Raw genomic sequence first — 21921 nt, 5'->3', positions numbered from 1 at the left:
CCCACTACCAGGTTGATGTTATTGTGGTAGCTGGCCCACTACCAGGTTGATGTTTTTGGGGTAGCCGAGCTGGCCCACTACCAGGTTGATGTTATTGGGGTAGCCGAGCTGGCCCACTACCAGGTTGATGTTATTGTGGTAGCTGGCCCACTACCAGGTTGATGTTCTTGGGGTAGCCGGCCCACCACCAGGTTGATGTTCTTGGGGTAGCCGGCCCACCACCAGGTTGATGTTCTTGTGGTAGCTGGCCCACTACCAGGTTGATGTTCTTGTGGTAGCTGGCCCACTACCAGGTTGATGTTCTTGTGGTAGCTGGCCCACTACCAGGTTGATGTTCTTGTGGTAGCTGGCCCACCACCAGGTTGATGTTCTTGGGGTAGCTGAGCCGGCCCACTACCAGGTTGATGTTCTTGGGGTAGCCGAGCCGGCCCACCACCAGGTTGATGTTCTTGGGGTAGCCGGCTCGGGGAGGCTTTGTACTTGTTATTTATAGAAAAGCAGGAACCACAGTTATAGTTAAGGCACACAGCATTATAGATTGTAAGGTACACAGCATTATAGATTGTAAGGTACACAGCATTATAGATTGTAAGGTACACAGCATTATAGATTGTAAGGTACACAGCATTATAGATTGTAAGGTACACAGCATTATAGATGTTAAGGCACTCGGCATTCTATATTTCAAGGCACTCACACACATACGAGTTAGAAAGTGTCCCCACTACAACAAACAAATACTTAAATACATGTAATTTTGTCCTTAAAATATTTAATTGAAATACTGTAGAATTATGTTAATTCCTATGGAGGACTGCTCCTACGCAAGGTTTTTCCACCTTTTAATGGAGCGATTGGTGGTTGATTTTTGCACCACTGGGGAGTGACAATATAGCCGACAGGTGGTTTCAAAGGCTCTCATTGGCTGATACATAGCATGCGCAATCCAGGGTTTACAGACGTCATTGGAATAAATGGACCCGTCCCGGATGCCGTACTAAACCCGGACAGGATGTGGCTTTGAATTATGTTACCAGAATGTGTTAGCTAAGAACCACGACTTGTAAGCATAATGACAAAAACATGTTCCCCCCCCAAAAAATAGCTTTTGTATCAAAGTAGAGGATCGTGGCGGGGATGTGGCTACGTTATGGGAAACGTTTTCGGGAGAAAGAGTCGCCCTTCTCGAGTTACAGAACAAGACCGAGCGATTCTGGTCAGTTGTTGTTGCTAGTCTGTTTCAATAGTAGAGATGCTAGCTAGTTTGCTGGCCTGGATTAACGTTAGCTAGCTGTCTGATCTACACACTAACTTGGTAACAATGCCTGCTAGCTAACGTTACCTAGTTATCAACACCCAGGCGCGATCATGGGACAGTCACAGTTGTTAAAACGATGACGTGACGTCTCAAAGTGATCAACAGTAGCTAACTAAATTAGATTAGCCAGTTGTGATCGCATCAGCAGTGTCTGAGCCTGCAAATGACAGGGTGTGACAGGTATTTATAGCTAACTAGCTAGGGACTGTAGCCAGCTAACTATTTTCATGGCAGAATTATATTGTAGGTAACTAGCTATCTACATGGTAAACAATGTTCAGAAAAGAGTGTATTGAGACGGTGTCTGGTTATCCCGTTGTGTATGTTCATCTCTCCAGCAACTGAAACAGCAGAGAGATAAACTGAAGCACTACCAGAAGAGAGTCACCCTGCAGCTGGAGAAGGAGAGGAGTCTGGCCAAGCAGCTGCTGAAGGATGGAAAGAAAGAGTGAGACTGGATACTTCACTTGTTCAGGCATCATCTAGGCTATAGCCAGGTCCCAGATGTGTTTGTTCTGTCTTGTTGTAATGGGGTGTTTCCAGGTTAAATGAAGACCGGCACGGTTGTTGATGAAGTCAGTGGATTAGTACATGTTGCAACAGGGACACGCCTCCAGCACAGAAGCAGAGCAAAATAACGAGCCGTTTCTGAGCCCTTACATCCATTTCTAATCACATATGTTCTCTAAACACATGACCAAAGATAAGGCAGTGACTCACACAGTCTGCAGATACAACAATAATAACCAGTGTCCTCAGAACTGGCACCTTTAGACTGGCTCCCACACTATCAGCACGTAGAACTGGCTCCCACACTATCAGCACGTAGAACTGGCTCCCACACTATCAGCACATAGAACTGGCTCCCACACTATCAGCACATAGAACTGGCTCCCACACTATCAGCACGTAGAACTGGCTCCCACACTATCAGCCCGTACAACTGGCTCCCACACTATCAGCACGTAGAACTGGCACCTTTAGACTGGCTCCCACACTATCAGCACGTAGAACTGGCTCCCACACTATCAGCACGTAGAACTGTCTCCCACACTATCAGCACGTAGAACTGACACCTTTAGACTGGCTCCCACACTATCAGCACGTAGAACTGACACCTTTAGACTGGCTCCCACACTATCAGCACGTAGAACTGGCACCTTTAGACTGGCTCCAACACTATCAGCACGTAGAACTGGCACCTTTCGACTGGCTCCCACACTATCAGCACATAGAACTGGCACCTTTAGACTGGCTCCCACACTATCAGCACGTAGAACTGTCTCCCACACTATCAGCACGTAGAACTGGCTCCCACACTATCAGCACGTAGAACTGGCTCCCACACTATCAGCACGTAGAACTGGCACCTTTAGACTGGCTCCCACACTATCAGCACGTAGAACTGGCTCCCACACTATCAGCACGTAGAACTGTCTCCCACACTGTCAGCACGTAGAACTGGCTCCCACACTATCAGCACGTAGAACTGGCACCTTTAGACTGGCTCCCACACTATCAGCACATAGAAATGGCACCTTTAGACTGGCTCCCACACTATCAGCACGTACAACTGGCCATAACATTCAACCTTGCACCAATACAATCCTGTGTATTACAGAATGGAAAAGTAGAATGCATTGTGTTAACCACTTAACTGCATATGAACGTTATTCATCTTAGATGTCCCATTACACTAGCAAACAGCTGGGACTACTAAGATGTATCAAGTCTAGTCAAATCACCAATGCATGCATATCACCAGAATCTAACTGTTGAATTGTGGACTGACTGAATCTGATCAATGCATGACTTTATGACAAGCAAAATAAACACTTGTAATGTTAGGGACTTGGTTTATTGTGCAGTGCGTTGTTCTTCCACTCCGTAGGAAGGCACTGGTTCTTCTCAAGAAGAAGCGTTATCAGGATCAACTGCTAGACAAGACGGAGAACCAGATATCAAACCTGGAACGCATGGTGAGGCTGAGGCTCTTCTTGGTCCTATGGTTTCACTGACTTTTATAGAATGTAACTACACTGATGTCATGTTTTGCGCAGCCAACCTCTCTTCTAAAAGGTTTCCTGGCTGGGTATATATTGCATGTTCTGTATGGTGAACACTATCTATCTTAGCGTACTGATGTGTTTTTACAGGTTCAGTGCTGGGTTCTCCTATCTTAATGTACTGATGTGTTTTTACAGGTTCAGTGCTGGGTTCTCCTATCTTAATGTACTGATGTGTTTTTACAGGTTCAGTGCTGGGTTCTCCTATCTTAATGTACTGATGTGTTTTTACAGGTTCAGTGCTGGGTTCTCCTATCTTAACGTACTGATGTGTTTTTACAGGTTCAGTGCTGGGTTCTCCTATCTTAACGTACTGATGTGTTTTTACAGGTTCAGTGCTGGGTTCTCCTATCTTAACGTTCCTCATGTGTTTTTACAGGTTCAGTGCTGGGTTCTCCTATCTTAACGTACTGATGTGTTTTTACAGGTTCAGTGCTGGGTTCTCCTATCTTAACGTACTGCTGTGTTTTTACAGGTTCAGTGCTGGGTTCTCCTATCTTAACGTACTGCTGTGTTTTTACAGGTCCAGTGCTGGGTTCTCCTATCTTAACGTACTGCTGTGTTTTTACAGGTTCAGTGCTGGGTTCTCCTATCTTAATGTACTGATGTGTTTTTACAGGTTCAGTGCTGGGTTCTCCTATCTTAACGTACTGATGTGTTTTTACAGGTTCAGTGCTGGGTTCTCCTATCTTAATGTACTGCTGTGTTTTTACAGGTTCAGTGCTGGGTTCTCCTATCTTAATGTACTGATGTGTTTTTACAGGTTCAGTGCTGGGTTCTCCTATCTTAACGTACTGATGTGTTTTTACAGGTTCAGTGCTGGGTTCTCCTATCTTAACGTACTGCTGTGTTTTTACAGGTTCAGTGCTGGGTTCTCCTATCTTAACGTACTGCTGTGTTTTTACAGGTTCAGTGCTGGGTTCTCCTATCTTAACGTACTGATGTGTTTTTACAGGTTCAGTGCTGGGTTCTCCTATCTTAATGTACTGATGTGTTTTTACAGGTTCAGTGCTGGGTTCTCCTATCTTAATGTACTGATGTGTTTTTACAGGTTCAGTGCTGGGTTCTCCTATCTTAATGTACTGATGTGTTTTTACAGGTTCAGTGCTGGGTTCTCCTATCTTAATGTACTGATGTGTTTTTACAGGTTCAGTGCTGGGTTCTCCTATCTTAATGTACTGATGTGTTTTTACAGGTTCAGTGCTGGGTTCTCCTATCTTAATGTACTGCTGTGTTTTTACAGGTTCAGTGCTGGGTTCTATCTTAACGTACTGATGTGTTTTTACAGGTTCAGTGCTGGGTTCTCCTATCTTAATGTACTGCTGTGTTTTTACAGGTTCAGTGCTGGGTTCTCCTATCTTAATGTACTGATGTGTTTTTACAGGTTCAGTGCTGGGTTCTCCTATCTTAATGTACTGATGTGTTTTTACAGGTCCAGTGCTGGGTTCTATCTTAACGTACTGATGTGTTTTTACAGGTTCAGTGCTGGGTTCTCCTATCTTAACGTACTGCTGTGTTTTTACAGGTTCAGTGCTGGGTTCTCCTATCTTAACGTACTGCTGTGTTTTTACAGGTCCAGTGCTGGGTTCTCCTATCTTAACGTACTGATGTGTTTTTACAGGTTCAGTGCTGGGTTCTCCTATCTTAACGTACTGATGTGTTTTTACAGGTTCAGTGCTGGGTTCTCCTATCTTAACGTTCCTCATGTGTTTTTACAGGTTCAGTGCTGGGTTCTCCTATCTTAACGTACTGATGTGTTTTTACAGGTTCAGTGCTGGGTTCTCCTATCTTAACGTACTGATGTGTTTTTACAGGTTCAGTGCTGGGTTCTCCTATCTTAACGTACTGATGTGTTTTTACAGGTTCAGTGCTGGGTTCTCCTATCTTAACGTACTGATGTGTTTTTACAGGTTCAGTGCTGGGTTCTCCTATCTTAACGTACTGATGTGTTTTTACAGGTTCAGTGCTGGGTTCTCCTATCTTAATGTACTGCTGTGTTTTTACAGGTTCAGTGCTGGGTTCTCCTATCTTAACGTACTGATGTGTTTTTACAGGTTCAGTGCTGGGTTCTCCTATCTTAACGTACTGATGTGTTTTTACAGGTCCAGTGCTGGGTTCTCTTATCTTAATGTACTGATGTGTTTTTACAGGTTCAGTGCTGGGTTCTCCTATCTTAACGTTCCTCATGTGTTTTTACAGGTTCAGTGCTGGGTTCTCCTATCTTAACGTACTGATGTGTTTTTACAGGTTCTGTGCTTGGTTCTCCTATCTTAACGTACTGATGTGTTTTTACAGGTTCAGTGCTGGGTTCTCCTATCTTAACGTACTGATGTGTTTTTACAGGTTCAGTGCTGGGTTCTCCTATCTTAACGTACTGATGTGTTTTTACAGGTTCAGTGCTGGGTTCTCCTATCTTAATGTACTGATGTGTTTTTACAGGTCCAGTGCTGGGTTCTCCTATCTTAACGTACTGATGTGTTTTTACAGGTTCAGTGCTGGGTTCTCCTATCTTAATGTACTGATGTGTTTTTACAGGTTCAGTGCTGGGTTCTCCTATCTTAACGTACTGCTGTGTTTTTACAGGTTCAGTGCTGGGTTCTATCTTAACGTACTGATGTGTTTTTACAGGTTCAGTGCTGGGTTCTCCTATCTTAATGTACTGCTGTGTTTTTACAGGTTCAGTGCTGGGTTCTCCTATCTTAACGTACTGATGTGTTTTTACAGGTTCAGTGCTGGGTTCTCCTATCTTAACGTACTGCTGTGTTTTTACAGGTTCAGTGCTGGGTTCTCCTATCTTAATGTACTGATGTGTTTTTACAGGTTCAGTGCTGGGTTCTCCTATCTTAATGTACTGATGTGTTTTTACAGGTCCAGTGCTGGGTTCTCCTATCTTAACGTACTGATGTGTTTTTACAGGTTCAGTGCTGGGTTCTCCTATCTTAACGTACTGATGTGTTTTTACAGGTTCAGTGCTGGGTTCTCCTATCTTAACGTACTGCTGTGTTTTTACAGGTTCAGTGCTGGGTTCTCCTATCTTAATGTACTGATGTGTTTTTACAGGTTCAGTGCTGGGTTCTCCTATCTTAATGTACTGATGTGTTTTTACAGGTTCAGTGCTGGGTTCTATCTTAACGTACTGATGTGTTTTTACAGGTTCAGTGCTGGGTTCTCCTATCTTAATGTACTGATGTGTTTTTACAGGTTCAGTGCTGGGTTCTCCTATCTTAACCTACTGATGTGTTTTTACAGGTTCAGTGCTGGGTTCTCCTATCTTAACGTACTGCTGTGTTTTTACAGGTCCAGTGCTGGGTTCTCCTATCTTAACGTACTGATGTGTTTTTACAGGTTCAGTGCTGGGTTCTCCTATCTTAACGTACTGCTGTGTTTTTACAGGTTCAGTGCTGGGTTCTCCTATCTTAATGTACTGATGTGTTTTTACAGGTTCAGTGCTGGGTTCTCCTATCTTAACGTACTGATGTGTTTTTACAGGTTCAGTGCTGGGTTCTCCTATCTTAATGTACTGATGTGTTTTTACAGGTTCAGTGCTGGGTTCTATCTTAACGTACTGATGTGTTTTTACAGGTTCAGTGCTGGGTTCTCCTATCTTAATGTACTGATGTGTTTTTACAGGTTCAGTGCTGGGTTCTCCTATCTTAACGTACTGCTGTGTTTTTACAGGTCCAGTGCTGGGTTCTCCTATCTTAACGTACTGCTGTGTTTTTACTGGTTCAGTGCTGGGTTCTCCTATCTTAATGTACTGATGTGTTTTTACAGGTTCAGTGCTGGGTTCTCCTATCTTAACGTACTGATGTGTTTTTACAGGTTCAGTGCTGGGTTCTCCTATCTTAACGTACTGATGTGTTTTTACAGGTTCAGTGCTGGGTTCTCCTATCTTAATGTACTGATGTGTTTTTACAGGTTCAGTGCTGGGTTCTCCTATCTTAACGTACTGATGTGTTTTTACAGGTTCAGTGCTGGGTTCTCCTATCTTAATGTACTGATGTGTTTTTACAGGTTCAGTGCTGGGTTCTCCTATCTTAATGTACTGATGTGTTTTTACAGGTTCAGTGCTGGGTTCTCCTATCTTAACGTACTGATGTGTTTTTACAGGTTCAGTGCTGGGTTCTCCTATCTTAATGTACTGCTGTGTTTTTACAGGTTCAGTGCTGGGTTCTCCTATCTTAACGTACTGATGTGTTTTTACAGGTCCAGTGCTGGGTTCTCTTATCTTAATGTACTGATGTGTTTTTACAGGTTCAGTGCTGGGTTCTCCTATCTTAACGTACTGATGTGTTTTTACAGGTTCAGTGCTGGGTTCTCCTATCTTAACGTACTGATGTGTTTTTACAGGTTCAGTGCTGGGTTCTCCTATCTTAACGTTCCTCATGTGTTTTTACAGGTTCAGTGCTGGGTTCTCCTATCTTAACGTACTGATGTGTTTTTACAGGTTCAGTGCTGGGTTCTCCTATCTTAACGTACTGCTGTGTTTTTACAGGTTCAGTGCTGGGTTCTCCTATCTTAACGTACTGATGTGTTTTTACAGGTTCAGTGCTGGGTTCTCCTATCTTAATGTACTGATGTGTTTTTACAGGTTCAGTGCTGGGTTCTCCTATCTTAACGTACTGATGTGTTTTTACAGGTTCAGTGCTGGGTTCTCCTATCTTAATGTACTGATGTGTTTTTACAGGTTCAGTGCTGGGTTCTATCTTAACGTACTGATGTGTTTTTACAGGTTCAGTGCTGGGTTCTCCTTTCTTAATGTACTGATGTGTTTTTACAGGTTCAGTGCTGGGTTCTCCTATCTTAACGTTCCTCATGTGTTTTTACAGGTTCAGTGCTGGGTTCTCCTATCTTAACGTACTGATGTGTTTTTACAGGTTCAGTGCTGGGTTCTCCTATCTTAACGTTCTGATGTGTTTTTACAGGTTCAGTGCTGGGTTCTCCTATCTTAATGTACTGATGTGTTTTTACAGGTTCAGTGCTGGGTTCTCCTATCTTAATGTACTGATGTGTTTTTACAGGTTCAGTGCTGGGTTCTATCTTAACGTACTGATGTGTTTTTACAGGTTCAGTGCTGGGTTCTCCTATCTTAATGTACTGATGTGTTTTTACAGGTTCAGTGCTGGGTTCTCCTATCTTAACGTACTGCTGTGTTTTTACAGGTCCAGTGCTGGGTTCTCCTATCTTAACGTACTGCTGTGTTTTTACTGGTTCAGTGCTGGGTTCTCCTATCTTAATGTACTGATGTGTTTTTACAGGTTCAGTGCTGGGTTCTCCTATCTTAACGTACTGATGTGTTTTTACAGGTTCAGTGCTGGGTTCTCCTATCTTAACGTACTGATGTGTTTTTACAGGTTCAGTGCTGGGTTCTCCTATCTTAATGTACTGATGTGTTTTTACAGGTTCAGTGCTGGGTTCTCCTATCTTAACGTACTGATGTGTTTTTACAGGTTCAGTGCTGGGTTCTCCTATCTTAATGTACTGATGTGTTTTTACAGGTTCAGTGCTGGGTTCTCCTATCTTAATGTACTGATGTGTTTTTACAGGTTCAGTGCTGGGTTCTCCTATCTTAACGTACTGATGTGTTTTTACAGGTTCAGTGCTGGGTTCTCCTATCTTAATGTACTGCTGTGTTTTTACAGGTTCAGTGCTGGGTTCTCCTATCTTAACGTACTGATGTGTTTTTACAGGTCCAGTGCTGGGTTCTCTTATCTTAATGTACTGATGTGTTTTTACAGGTTCAGTGCTGGGTTCTCCTATCTTAACGTACTGATGTGTTTTTACAGGTTCAGTGCTGGGTTCTCCTATCTTAACGTACTGATGTGTTTTTACAGGTTCAGTGCTGGGTTCTCCTATCTTAACGTTCCTCATGTGTTTTTACAGGTTCAGTGCTGGGTTCTCCTATCTTAACGTACTGATGTGTTTTTACAGGTTCAGTGCTGGGTTCTCCTATCTTAACGTACTGCTGTGTTTTTACAGGTTCAGTGCTGGGTTCTCCTATCTTAACGTACTGATGTGTTTTTACAGGTTCAGTGCTGGGTTCTCCTATCTTAATGTACTGATGTGTTTTTACAGGTTCAGTGCTGGGTTCTCCTATCTTAACGTACTGATGTGTTTTTACAGGTTCAGTGCTGGGTTCTCCTATCTTAATGTACTGATGTGTTTTTACAGGTTCAGTGCTGGGTTCTATCTTAACGTACTGATGTGTTTTTACAGGTTCAGTGCTGGGTTCTCCTTTCTTAATGTACTGATGTGTTTTTACAGGTTCAGTGCTGGGTTCTCCTATCTTAACGTTCCTCATGTGTTTTTACAGGTTCAGTGCTGGGTTCTCCTATCTTAACGTACTGATGTGTTTTTACAGGTTCAGTGCTGGGTTCTCCTATCTTAACGTTCTGATGTGTTTTTACAGGTTCAGTGCTGGGTTCTCCTATCTTAATGTACTGATGTGTTTTTACAGGTTCAGTGCTGGGTTCTCCTATCTTAATGTACTGATGTGTTTTTACAGGTTCAGTGCTGGGTTCTCCTATCTTAATGTACTGATGTGTTTTTACAGGTTCAGTGCTGGGTTCTCCTATCTTAACGTACTGCTGTGTTTTTACAGGTCCAGTGCTGGGTTCTCCTATCTTAACGTACTGCTGTGTTTTTACAGGTTCAGTGCTGGGTTCTCCTATCTTAATGTACTGATGTGTTTTTACAGGTTCAGTGCTGGGTTCTCCTATCTTAACGTACTGATGTGTTTTTACAGGTTCAGTGCTGGGTTCTCCTATCTTAACGTACTGATGTGTTTTTACAGGTTCAGTGCTGGGTTCTCCTATCTTAATGTACTGATGTGTTTTTACAGGTTCAGTGCTGGGTTCTCCTATCTTAACGTACTGATGTGTTTTTACAGGTTCAGTGCTGGGTTCTCCTATCTTAATGTACTGATGTGTTTTTACAGGTTCAGTGCTGGGTTCTCCTATCTTAATGTACTGATGTGTTTTTACAGGTTCAGTGCTGGGTTCTCCTATCTTAACGTACTGATGTGTTTTTACAGGTTCAGTGCTGGGTTCTCCTATCTTAGCATGTAGTGTAAATGTTTTCACAGGTTCAAGACATTGAGTTTGTCCAGATCGAGATGAAAGTCATTGAGGGGCTGAAGGTTGGAAATGACTGTCTGAAGAGTATGCATGAGGTAGGTTATGGTTCGCTTCTTAGTCCAGGGTTTTCTATGGGTGGGGATCTGCTCTTCCTCAGAATACAAGTGAGTCACATGACAGACTAAGCACACATTCACAGTCACACACTCGCGTGTGGTTAGGCATGCACACACACTCACACAGGTGTAAGACATTCAGCTCAGTGTCCTAAGTGTTAATAAATAAACCTTCTACTGGCATGTAACCTTTTATGTGATCTGCACCCCAGATCACTAGCGTCACTGTGCACATTGTTTGAAGATTAAAGGATTAAGTTCCAAATCCCTGACTACAGCGAGCCTAGTGGTGTGACTGCTGCTCCGTATCCTGGGTTACTCTGTCTGTCTGGCTGTCTGTCTGTCTGTCTGGCCACAACCTGCTCAGTGAATTATTCTCTTTCAGAGAGACAATGTTTAATCTCTCTCTCACACACACACACACACACAGAGAGAGACACACACACACACACACACACACACACACAGAGACACACACACACACACACATAGAGAAACAGAGAATAAGTCAACTAGAAGACTTTCTGCTCCTAACTTGACATTGTCCCTGTCTGGTCCTCTCAGGCCATGTCACTAGAGGACGTGGAGAGGATCATGGATGAGACCCAGGATGCTATAGAATACCAGAGGGTGAGTTTCTCTGTTCCCATGGTGTCATCAATCAATTTGATATACCCCTTTTTACAGTCCTAACTCTTCATCCATCCCAAGTACTTCAGTCTTCAGTGTAGTGTGTGTTGCTGCCCAGCTGACATGCTCTGCTCTGGTTGATCCTACAGCAAATAGATGAGCTGCTGTCAGGCTCCCTGACTCAGGAGGATGAGGATGCTGTGTTATCTGAGCTGGAGGCTATCACTCAGGTGTGTATCATACTGAGCTACATCAGTCTCCTCTGGCTGTTATCTGAGCTGGATACTATCACTCAGGTGTGTATCATACTGAGCTAAATCAATCTCCTCTGGGTATAATACCAGGATGAAGAGGAAGCGGGTGGTGAAACAACACCTGCCATGGAGGACCAAAACACTTCTGGTTTTCTTTTCCACCTGGTAGTTAATTGCACTTAACTGGTTGACCTGATCAAGTCCTGTTTAACCTGTGTAACCGTTGGCTCCCTCTACTGCTGCAGGGAGAAGATGTAGAACTTCCAGAGGTCCCCACTGAGCCTCTACCAGAGGTCCCAGAACCAGCTGAGACCGAGCCAGGTAACGGTACTGTCTACCCTGTTACATTACCTCAATCATTATGATGGTAGTAGTACTGTCTACCCTGTTACATTACCTCAATCATTATGATGGTAGTAGTACTGTCTACCCTGTTACATTACCTCAATCATTGTGGTGGTAAGTATTGACAGTCTCACAGTAAAAGCTGATCTAGGAACAGTTTGGCCTTTTTAGGTAATTTATTAATAGGATTATATGGACAGAGGGACCTGATCCTAGATCAGCACTCTTACTCTGAGACACATTGTAGATACAGTCCCTGACCATGGTTTCTTTGTTCTCAAGAGAGAAGACCAGCAAGGAACAAGGAGAACAGAGAGATGCTGGCAGCGTAGAGACAAGACTCAACAATATCAACAGTAGCTGTGGATGGAGCTAGTCCAACTGACTCAACAACAGTAGCTGTGGATGTAGCTAGTCCAACTGACTCAACAACAGTAGCTGTGGATGTAGCTAGTCCAACTGACTCAACAATATCAACAGTAGCTGTGGATGGAGCTAGTCCAACTGACTCAATAACAGTAGCTGTGGATGGAGCTAGTCCAACTGACTCAACAACAGTAGCTGTGGATGTAGCTAGTCCAACTGACTCAACAATATCAACAGTAGCTGTGGATGGAGCTAGTCCAACTGACTCAATAACAGTAGCTGTGGATGGAGCTAGTCCAACTAACTCAATAACAACAACAGTAGCTATGGATGGAGCTAGTACAACTGACTCAATAACATCAACAGTAGCTATGGATGGAGCTAGTACAACCAACTCAACAACAACAACAGTAGCTGTGGATGGAGCTAGTCCAACTAACTCAACAACAGTAGCTGTGGATGTAGCTAGTCCAACTGACTCAACAATATCAACAGTAGCTGTGGATGGAGCTAGTCCAACTGACTCAACAACAGTAGCTGTGGATGTAGCTAGTCCAACTGACTCAACAATATCAACAGTAGCTGTGGATGGAGCTAGTCCAACTAACTCAATAACAACAACAGTAGCTGTGGATGGAGCTAGTCCAACTAACTCAATAACAACAACAGTAGCTGTGGATGGAGCTAGTCCAACTAACTCAATAACAGTAGCTGTGGATGGAGCTAGTCCAACTAACTCAATAACATCAACAGTAGCTATGGATGGAGCTAGTCCAACTAACTCAATAACATCAACAGTAGCTATGGATGGAGCTAGTCCAGCTGACTCAATAACAGTAGCTGTGGATGTAGCTAGTCCAACTGACTCAATAACAACAACAGTAGCTGTGGATGTAGCTAGTCCAACTGACTCAATAACAACAACAGTAGCTGTGGATGTAGCTAGTCCAACTGACTCAATAACAACAACAGTAGCTGTGGATGTAGCTAGTCCAACTGACTCAATAACAACAACAGTAGCTATGGATGGAGCTAGTCCAACTGACTCAACAATATCAACAGTAGCTGTGGATGGAGCTAGTCCAACTGACTCAATAACAACAACAGTAGCTATGGATGGAGCTAGTACAACTGACTCAATAACATCAACAGTAGCAACAGTAGCTATGGATGTAGCTAGTCCAACTGACTCAATAACAACAACAGTAGCTGTGGATGGAGCTAGTACAACTAACTCAACATCAACAGTAGCTATGGATGGAGCTAGTACAACTAACTCAACAACAACAACAGTAGCTGTGGATGGAGCTAGTACAACTAACTCAACAACATCAACAGTAGCTGTGGATGGAGCTAGTACAACTAACTCAACAACATCAACAGTAGCTATGGATGGAGCTAGTACAACTAACTCAACATCAACAGTAGCTATGGATGGAGCTAGTACAACTAACTCAACATCAACAGTAGCTATGGAGGGAGCTAGTACAACTAACTCAATAACAGTAGCTATGGATGGAGCTAGTACAACTAACTCAATAACAGTAGCTATGGATGGAGCTAGTACAACTAACTCAACAACAACAACAGTAGCTATGGATGGAGCTAGTACAACTAACTCAACAACATCAACAGTAGCTATGGATGGAGCTAGTACAACTAACTCAACATCAACAGTAGCTATGGATGGAGCTAGTACAACTAACTCAACATCAACAGTAGCTATGGAGGGAGCTAGTCCAACTGACTCAACATCAACAGTAGCTATGGATGGAGCTAGTACAACTAACTCAACATCAACAGTAGCTATGGATGGAGCTAGTACAACTAACTCAACATCAACAGTAGCTATGGAGGGAGCTAGTCCAACTGACTCAACAACATCAACAGTAGCTATGGAGGGAGCTAGTCCAACTGACTCAACAACATCAACAGTAGCTATGGATGGAGCTAGTACAACTAACTCAACATCAACAGTAGCTATGGATGGAGCTAGTACAACTAACTCAACATCAACAGTAGCTATGGAGGGAGCTAGTCCAACTGACTCAACAACATCAACAGTAGCTATGGATGGAGCTAGTACAACTAACTCAACATCAACAGTAGCTATGGATGGAGCTAGTCATCAGCTGGTCGCTCACTGCATGGAGGAGCAGAATCCATCCATCCAGACTCACTCTGCTGGTCTGTCCAGTCCCTGATCCCCCTCTGTCTCATAGAATGGAGTGCAGGTACAGAAGTACACATTCCTCTTCGTAAAAACTTTATTGTCCCAACGCTGAACAATATGATTTGTAGCAAAAACGGGAACAAATGTGTACACACACAGATGTGTACAAGCAGACACACACACACCACCAGGCCTAGGAGAACATCTGTGCTGAAGTCTCCTCTGGTCACTCTGTTTTTAATGATGAATTAAACACTAAAGGGAAAATGATTGCCGTCTCTCAGTATATGGTTTGGATTGATTGGTAGCATGTTGTCACTGTACAAATTCCTTTTGTAATTCACACGACTGATAAATGAAGTTAGACGTAACCGAAGATAATGTCATTTTAAAACCGTTGTTCTCCATAATTAAAAGGCGGAGCTGTGGCTTACAGACAACTCTTGTGTCTCGCTCTTTTCACCTCATCTCCTATTGTACTCTGCTAGGTCGATAACAAGCGAAACACAGCACAACTAATTACACTATATGTCCACATTTTAATATTCATGCATCAGAAACACTATTTTAAAGTCATATTTGTTGTTTTTTAGCAACACGATGATCCCTTTTCATAGATGCTCACTGAAGACCATATTCAGTGTGTAGTATATAATCTCACCACAAGGTGGCACTAGACACCAGTGAGAGTTCTCAGAACCAGTTTGGAGACTTAAGTGTTTTTGGCAAAGAAAAGAGAGGCGCAATCCCAAATCAACCCCTAGAACCTATTCAGAGAGGAGTTGATTGGTATAAGCAGTATGGTGAAACTTTCCCCTAGGTCAGGGGTAGGCAGCCCTGTTCCTGGACCAATGTGCCCTCTGATAGGCTAGCTCAGGGGTAGGCAGCCCTGTTCATGGACCAATGTGCCCTCTGATAGGCTAGCCAGCCCTGTTCCTGGACCAATGTGACCTCTGATAGGCTAGCCCAGGGGTAGGCAGCCCTGTTCCTGGACCAATGTGCCCTCTGATAGGTTAGCTCAGGGGTAGGCAGCCCTGTTCCTGGACCAATGTGCCCTCTGATAGGCTAGCTCAGGGATAGGCAGCCCTGTTCCTGGGCCAATGAGCCCTCTGATAGCCTAGCCAACCCTGTTCCTGGACCAATGTGCCTGATAGGCTAGCTCAGTGGTAGGCAGCCCTGGTCCTGGACCAATGTGCCCTCTGATAGGCAGCCCTGTCCCTGGAGAGCCACAGGATTGTGCTTTCAACCAACCTGGAAGACTATGTGTGTTGAATTGAGTAATTTGCTGAAATGATCAATTAGCTCATTTGGTCAGTTCAGTGATTGACTAAATTCAACACACCTGGTATTCCAGGTTGGTTTAAAGCACAATCCTGTGGCTCTCCAGGAACAGGGCTGCCTACCCCTGAGCTAGCCTATCAGAGGGCACATTGGTCCAGGAACAGGGCTGCCTACCGCTGAGCTAGCCTATCAGAGGGCACATTGGTCCAGGAACAGGGTTGCCTACCCCTGAGCTAGCCTATCAGAGGGCACATTGGTCCAGGAACAGGGCTGCCTACCCCTGGGCTAGCCTATCAGAGGGCACATTGGTCCAGGAACAGGGTTGCCTACCCCTGAGCTAGCCTATCAGAGGGCACATTGGTCCAGGAACAGGGCTGCCTACCCCTGAGCTAGCCTATCAGAGGGCACATTGGCCCAGGAACAGGGTTGCCTACCCCTGGGCTAGCCTATCAGAGGGCACATTGGCCCAGGAACAGGGTTGCCTACCCCTGAGCTAGCCTATCAGAGGGCAAGTTGTAGCTATTACCATATTGCTCCACTCTAGGGGTTGGGCTGTGATGTGTGTGAGACGTTTTATCCAGGTGAGAGAGAGCCACTGCATTGTTTACAGCCAGAACTACACTAAACAGAATACTTGGAATGAACAATGAGCTAACACCAATTACCCACTCTGAACAATATCACCCACGGACGGTGCTATGGAAAACAATTAGTTTGGCCCCATGGGTTTCCTACCTTACATAATGCTATTGTATACAGCCCTCAAACTTAGCTCAGGACCTTGAAGCCAGTTCCACTACATTATTTACATTGTTCCCCTCTAATCAGGGACTGACTTAGACCTGGGATTACATTGTTCCCCTCTAATCAGGGACTGACTTAGACCTGGGACACCAAGTGGGTACAATTTAATTATCAGGTGGAACAGAAAACCAGCTGTCTCTGGACCTCATAGGGTAAGAGTTGTATACCCCTGGTATAGGGTACAACGTTTTCTATCCAAATATGTTTATGCAGATGGTTGTATATGGTTATTGTAGAGCATGTTTATATGACCAGAGGATAAGGTATTGTTGCTGTATTTAAAGAGGATACAATATGTTGGACCTGTCTGACAGTCAAACATTGGAACATGAAGCTATGACGTCATTGTGTGGGTTAGTAGAACTGTTCCCACAACAGTCCACTTACTGGCCTAGTCATGGTGAGGACAGGAGTATTGGCACTGGCATCTCTCTCCCACTCTCTGACTGACTACCTGTCTCTCTCTCTGAGCAGTTTACCACAGCTCTCTGTCTACCTGTCTCCCTCTCTGGGCAGTATACCACAGCTCTCTGCCTACCTGTCTCCCTCTCTGAGCAGTATACCACAGCTCTCTGTCTACCTGTCTCCCTCTCTGAGCAGTATACCACAGCTCTGCCTGTCTGTCTCCCTCTCTGAGCAGTATACCACAGCTCTGCCTGTCTGTCTCCCTCTCTGAGCAGTATACCACAGCTCTCTGTCTACCTGTCTCCCTCTCTGGGCAGTATACCACAGCTCTCTGTCTGCCTGTCTCCCTCTCTGGGCAGTATACCACAGCTCTGTCTACCTGTCTCCCTCTCTGAGCAGTATACCACAGCTCTCTGTCTACCTGTCTGTCTCCCTCTCTGAGCAGTATACCACAGCTCTCTGTCTACCTGTCTGTCTCCCTCTCTGAGCAGTATACCACAGCTCTCTGCCTACCTGTCTCCCCCTCTGAGCAGTATACCACAGCTCTCTGCCTACCTGTCTCCGTCTCTGAGCAGTATACCACAGCTCTCTGTCTACCTGTCTCCCTCTCTGAGCTGTATACCACAGCTCTCTGCCTACCTGTCTCCCTCTCTGAGCAGTATACCACAGCTCTCTGCCTGGCTGGCTGGAGCCCAAGTCAGATGTGGACTGGATTCCACCCACAAGGCTTCGGCCCACACCGCTGCTGCCCTGAAGCCAGAACTACAGACCTCCTACTGCTGGTGACGAGCTGATCAGGAACAGGAAGTCTAGTTTCCTGAAGCCAGAACTACAGACCTCCTACTGCTGGTGACGAGCTGATCAGGAACTGGAAGTCTAGTTTCCTGAAGCCAGAACTACAGACCTCTTACTGCTGGTGACTAGCTGATCGGGAACAGGAAGTCTAGTTTCCTGAAGCCAGAACTACAGACCTCCTACTGCTGGTGACGAGCTGATCAGGAACAGGAAGTCTAGTTTCCTGAAGCCAGAACTACAGACCTCCTACTGCTGGTTGCTAGCTGATCAGGAACAGGAAGTATAGTTTCCTGAAGCCAGAACTACAGACCTCCTACTGCTGGTGACTAGCTGATCAGGAACAGGAAGTCTAGTTTCCTGAAGCCAGAACTACAGACCTCCTACTGCTGGTTGCTAGCTGATCAGGAACAGGAAGTATAGTTTCCTGAAGCCAGAACTACAGACCTCCTACTGCTGGTCACTAGCTGATCGGGAACAGGAAGTCTAGTTTCCTGGAGCCAGAACTACAGACCTCCTACTGCTGGTTGCTAGCTGATCAGGAACAGGAAGTCTAGTTTCCTGAAGCCAGAACTACAGACCTCCTACTGCTGGTGACTAGCTGATCAGGAACAGGAAGTCTAGTTTCCTGAAGCCAGAACTACAGACCTCCTACTGCTGGTGACTAGCTGATCAGGAACAGGAAGTCTAGTTTCCTGAAGCCAGAACTACAGACCTCCTACTGCTGGTGACTAGCTGATCAGGAACAGGAAGTCTAGTTTCCTGAAGCCAGAACTACAGACCTACTGCTGGTGACTAGCTGATCAGGAACAGGAAGTCTAGTTTCCTGAAGCCAGAACTACAGACCTCCTACTGCTGGTGACTAGCTGATCAGGAACAGGAAGTCTAGTTTCCTGAAGCCAGAACTACAGACCTCCTACTGCTGGTGACGAGCTGATCAGGAACAGGAAGTCTAGTTTCCTGAAGCCAGAACTACAGACCTCCTACTGCTGGTTGCTAGCTGATCAGGAACAGGAAGTATAGTTTCCTGAAGCCAGAACTACAGACCTCCTACTGCTGGTGACTAGCTGATCAGCAACAGGAAGTCTAGTTTCCTGAAGCCAGAACTACAGACCTCCTACTGCTGGTTGCTAGCTGATCAGGAACAGGAAGTATAGTTTCCTGAAGCCAGAACTACAGACCTCCTACTGCTGGTCACTAGCTGATCGGGAACAGGAAGTCTAGTTTCCTGGAGCCAGAACTACAGACCTCCTACTGCTGGTTGCTAGCTGATCAGGAACAGGAAGTCTAGTTTCCTGAAGCCAGAACTACAGACCTCCTACTGCTGGTGACTAGCTGATCAGGAACAGGAAGTCTAGTTTCCTAAAGCCAGAACTACAGACCTCCTACTGCTGGTGACGAGCTGATCAGGAACTGGAAGTCTAGTTTCCTGAAGCCAGAACTACAGACCTCCTACTGCTGGTTGCTAGCTGATCAGGAACAGGAAGTCTAGTTCCCTGAAGCCAGAACTACAGACCTACTGCTGGTGACTAGCTGATCAGGAACAGGAAGTCTAGTTTCCTGAAGCCAGAACTACAGACCTCCTACTGCTGGTGACTAGCTGATCAGGAACAGGAAGTCTAGTTTCCTGAAGCCAGAACTACAGACCTCCTACTGCTGGTGACTAGCTGATCAGGAACAGGAAGTCTAGTTTCCTGAAGCCAGAACTACAGACCTACTGCTGGTGACTAGCTGATCAGGAACAGGAAGTCTAGTTTCCTGAAGCCAGAACTACAGACCTCCTACTGCTGGTGACTAGCTGATCAGGAACAGGAAGTCTAGTTTCCTGAAGCCAGAACTACAGACCTCCTACTGCTGGTGACGAGCTGATCAGGAACAGGAAGTCTAGTTTCTTGAAGCCAGAACTACAGACCTCCTACTGCTGGTTGCTAGCTGATCAGGAACAGGAAGTATAGTTTCCTGAAGCCAGAACTACAGACCTCCTACTGCTGGTGACTAGCTGATCAGGAACAGGAAGTCTAGTTTCCTGAAGCCAGAACTACAGACCTCCTACTGCTGGTTGCTAGCTGATCAGGAACAGGAAGTATAGTTTCCTGAAGCCAGAACTACAGACCTCCTACTGCTGGTCACTAGCTGATCGGGAACAGGAAGTCTAGTTTCCTGGAGCCAGAACTACAGACCTCCTACTGCTGGTTGCTAGCTGATCAGGAACAGGAAGTCTAGTTTCCTGAAGCCAGAACTACAGACCTCCTACTGCTGGTGACTAGCTGATCAGGAACAGGAAGTCTAGTTTCCTGAAGCCAGAACTACAGACCTCCTACTGCTGGTGACGAGCTGATCAGGAACAGGAAGTCTGGTTTCCTGAAGCCAGAACTACAGACCTCCTACTGCTGGTCACTAGCTGATCGGGAACAGGAAGTCTAGTTTCCTGAAGCCAGAACTACAGACCTCCTACTGCTGGTCACTAGCTGATCGGGAACAGGAAGTCTAGTTTCCTGGAGCCAGAACTACAGACCTACTGCTGGTGACTAGCTGATCAGGAACAGGAAGTCTAGTTTCCTGAAGCCAGAACTACAGACCTCCTACTGCTGGTGACTAGCTGATCAGGAACAGGAAGTCTAGTTTCCTGAAGCCAGAACTACAGACCTCCTACTGCTGGTGACTAGCTGATCAGGAACAGGAAGTCTAGTTTCCTGAAGCCAGAACTACAGACCTACTGCTGGTGACTAGCTGATCAGGAACAGGAAGTCTAGTTTCCTGAAGCCAGAACTACAGACCTCCTACTGCTGGTGACTAGCTGATCAGGAACAGGAAGTCTAGTTTCCTGAAGCCAGAACTACAGACCTCCTACTGCTGGTGACGAGCTGATCAGGAACAGGAAGTCTAGTTTCCTGAAGCCAGAACTACAGACCTCCTACTGCTGGTTGCTAGCTGATCAGGAACAGGAAGTATAGTTTCCTGAAGCCAGAACTACAGACCTCCTACTGCTGGTGACTAGCTGATCAGGAACAGGAAGTCTAGTTTCCTGAAGCCAGAACTACAGACCTCCTACTGCTGGTTGCTAGCTGATCAGGAACAGGAAGTATAGTTTCCTGAAGCCAGAACTACAGACCTCCTACTGCTGGTCACTAGCTGATCGGGAACAGGAAGTCTAGTTTCCTGGAGCCAGAACTACAGACCTCCTACTGCTGGTTGCTAGCTGATCAGGAACAGGAAGTCTAGTTTCCTGAAGCCAGAACTACAGACCTCCTACTGCTGGTGACTAGCTGATCAGGAACAGGAAGTCTAGTTTCCTGAAGCCAGAACTACAGACCTCCTACTGCTGGTGACGAGCTGATCAGGAACAGGAAGTCTGGTTTCCTGAAGCCAGAACTACAGACCTCCTACTGCTGGTCACTAGCTGATCGGGAACAGGAAGTCTAGTTTCCTGAAGCCAGAACTACAGACCTCCTACTGCTGGTCACTAGCTGATCGGGAACAGGAAGTCTAGTTTCCTGGAGCCAGAACTACAGACCTACTGCTGGTTGCTAGCTGATCAGGAACAGGAAGTCTAGTTTCCTGAAGCCAGAACTACAGACCTCCTACTGCTGGTGACGAGCTGATCAGGAACTGGAAGTCTAGTTTCCTGAAGCCAGAACTACAGACCTCCTACTGCTGGTTGCTAGCTGATCAGGAACAGGAAGTCTAGTTCCCTGAAGCCAGAACTACAGACCTACTGCTGGTGACTAGCTGATCAGGAACAGGAAGTCTAGTTTCCTGAAGCCAGAACTACAGACCTCCTACTGCTGGTGACTAGCTGATCAGGAACAGGAAGTCTAGTTTCCTGAAGCCAGAACTACAGACCTCCTACTGCTGGTGACTAGCTGATCAGGAACAGGAAGTCTAGTTTCCTGAAGCCAGAACTACAGACCTACTGCTGGTGACTAGCTGATCAGGAACAGGAAGTCTACCTTTCACAGGCATGTGAACCAGTCTTCTAATGTTGTGGACATCTTCCTTCCTAAACTACGCTGGCTCCTTGTATAATGGATCATCTCTCTATGTAAAAACCATTATAGCCATAACGGTGGGTGTGTTCCACACAGCGGTATCCTCCACTTGTCACATTATGACACATCCAGGACACTTACTGAAAACATTCCCTGGTGTTATTTTCCAGCAGCAACTGACCGTATTAATTATACTTCCCCTGTGAGAAAAGGGCTCGTGTCCTTCACCAGGTCTTTGTTCAGTTTCGTACAGTCTGAATTGGTGTTACATGACTTATGACTTGTAGGTTTGGTATGTGAGGCTAT

General features: G+C 45.3%; 1 protein-coding gene across 8 annotated transcripts; it reads left to right on the top strand.

Moving 5' to 3' along the window:
* Positions 1–947: 947 nt before the first annotated feature.
* On the top strand, positions 948–14784 carry LOC118936511 (charged multivesicular body protein 6-like). Of its 8 annotated transcripts, none has more exons than XR_005035230.1 (9): positions 948–1216; positions 1657–1766; positions 3210–3297; positions 10469–10555; positions 11141–11206; positions 11356–11436; positions 11706–11781; positions 12088–12212; positions 12252–14784. XR_005035230.1 is itself a non-coding variant. In XM_036939321.1 (8 exons), exons 1-8 carry the CDS (start codon positions 1151–1153, stop codon positions 12135–12137), a joined length of 624 nt encoding a protein of 207 aa, XP_036795216.1. In that variant the 5' UTR covers positions 948–1150; the 3' UTR covers positions 12138–14784. The 8 variants fall into 8 exon arrangements, 6 of the variants coding, with proteins under 6 accessions (XP_036795216.1, XP_036795214.1, XP_036795211.1 ...); XR_005035229.1 differs by having other exon boundaries at positions 11706–11787; XM_036939321.1 differs by having other exon boundaries at positions 12088–14784.
* The last annotated feature ends 7137 nt before the right edge of the window (positions 14785–21921 follow it).

Source organism: Oncorhynchus mykiss, chromosome 12 (genome assembly GCF_013265735.2).
Source record: "Oncorhynchus mykiss isolate Arlee chromosome 12, USDA_OmykA_1.1, whole genome shotgun sequence".
Classification (NCBI taxonomy): domain Eukaryota; kingdom Metazoa; phylum Chordata; class Actinopteri; order Salmoniformes; family Salmonidae; genus Oncorhynchus; species Oncorhynchus mykiss.
The sequence above is the reverse complement of the archived record's forward strand: the minus strand, read 5'-3'. Positions and strand labels throughout refer to the sequence as shown.

Coding starts and splice junctions, on each gene's coding strand:
- LOC118936511 (XM_036939318.1), top strand. CDS start 12,498: ATGGATGGAGCTAGTACAACTGACTCAATAACATCAACAGTAGCTATG.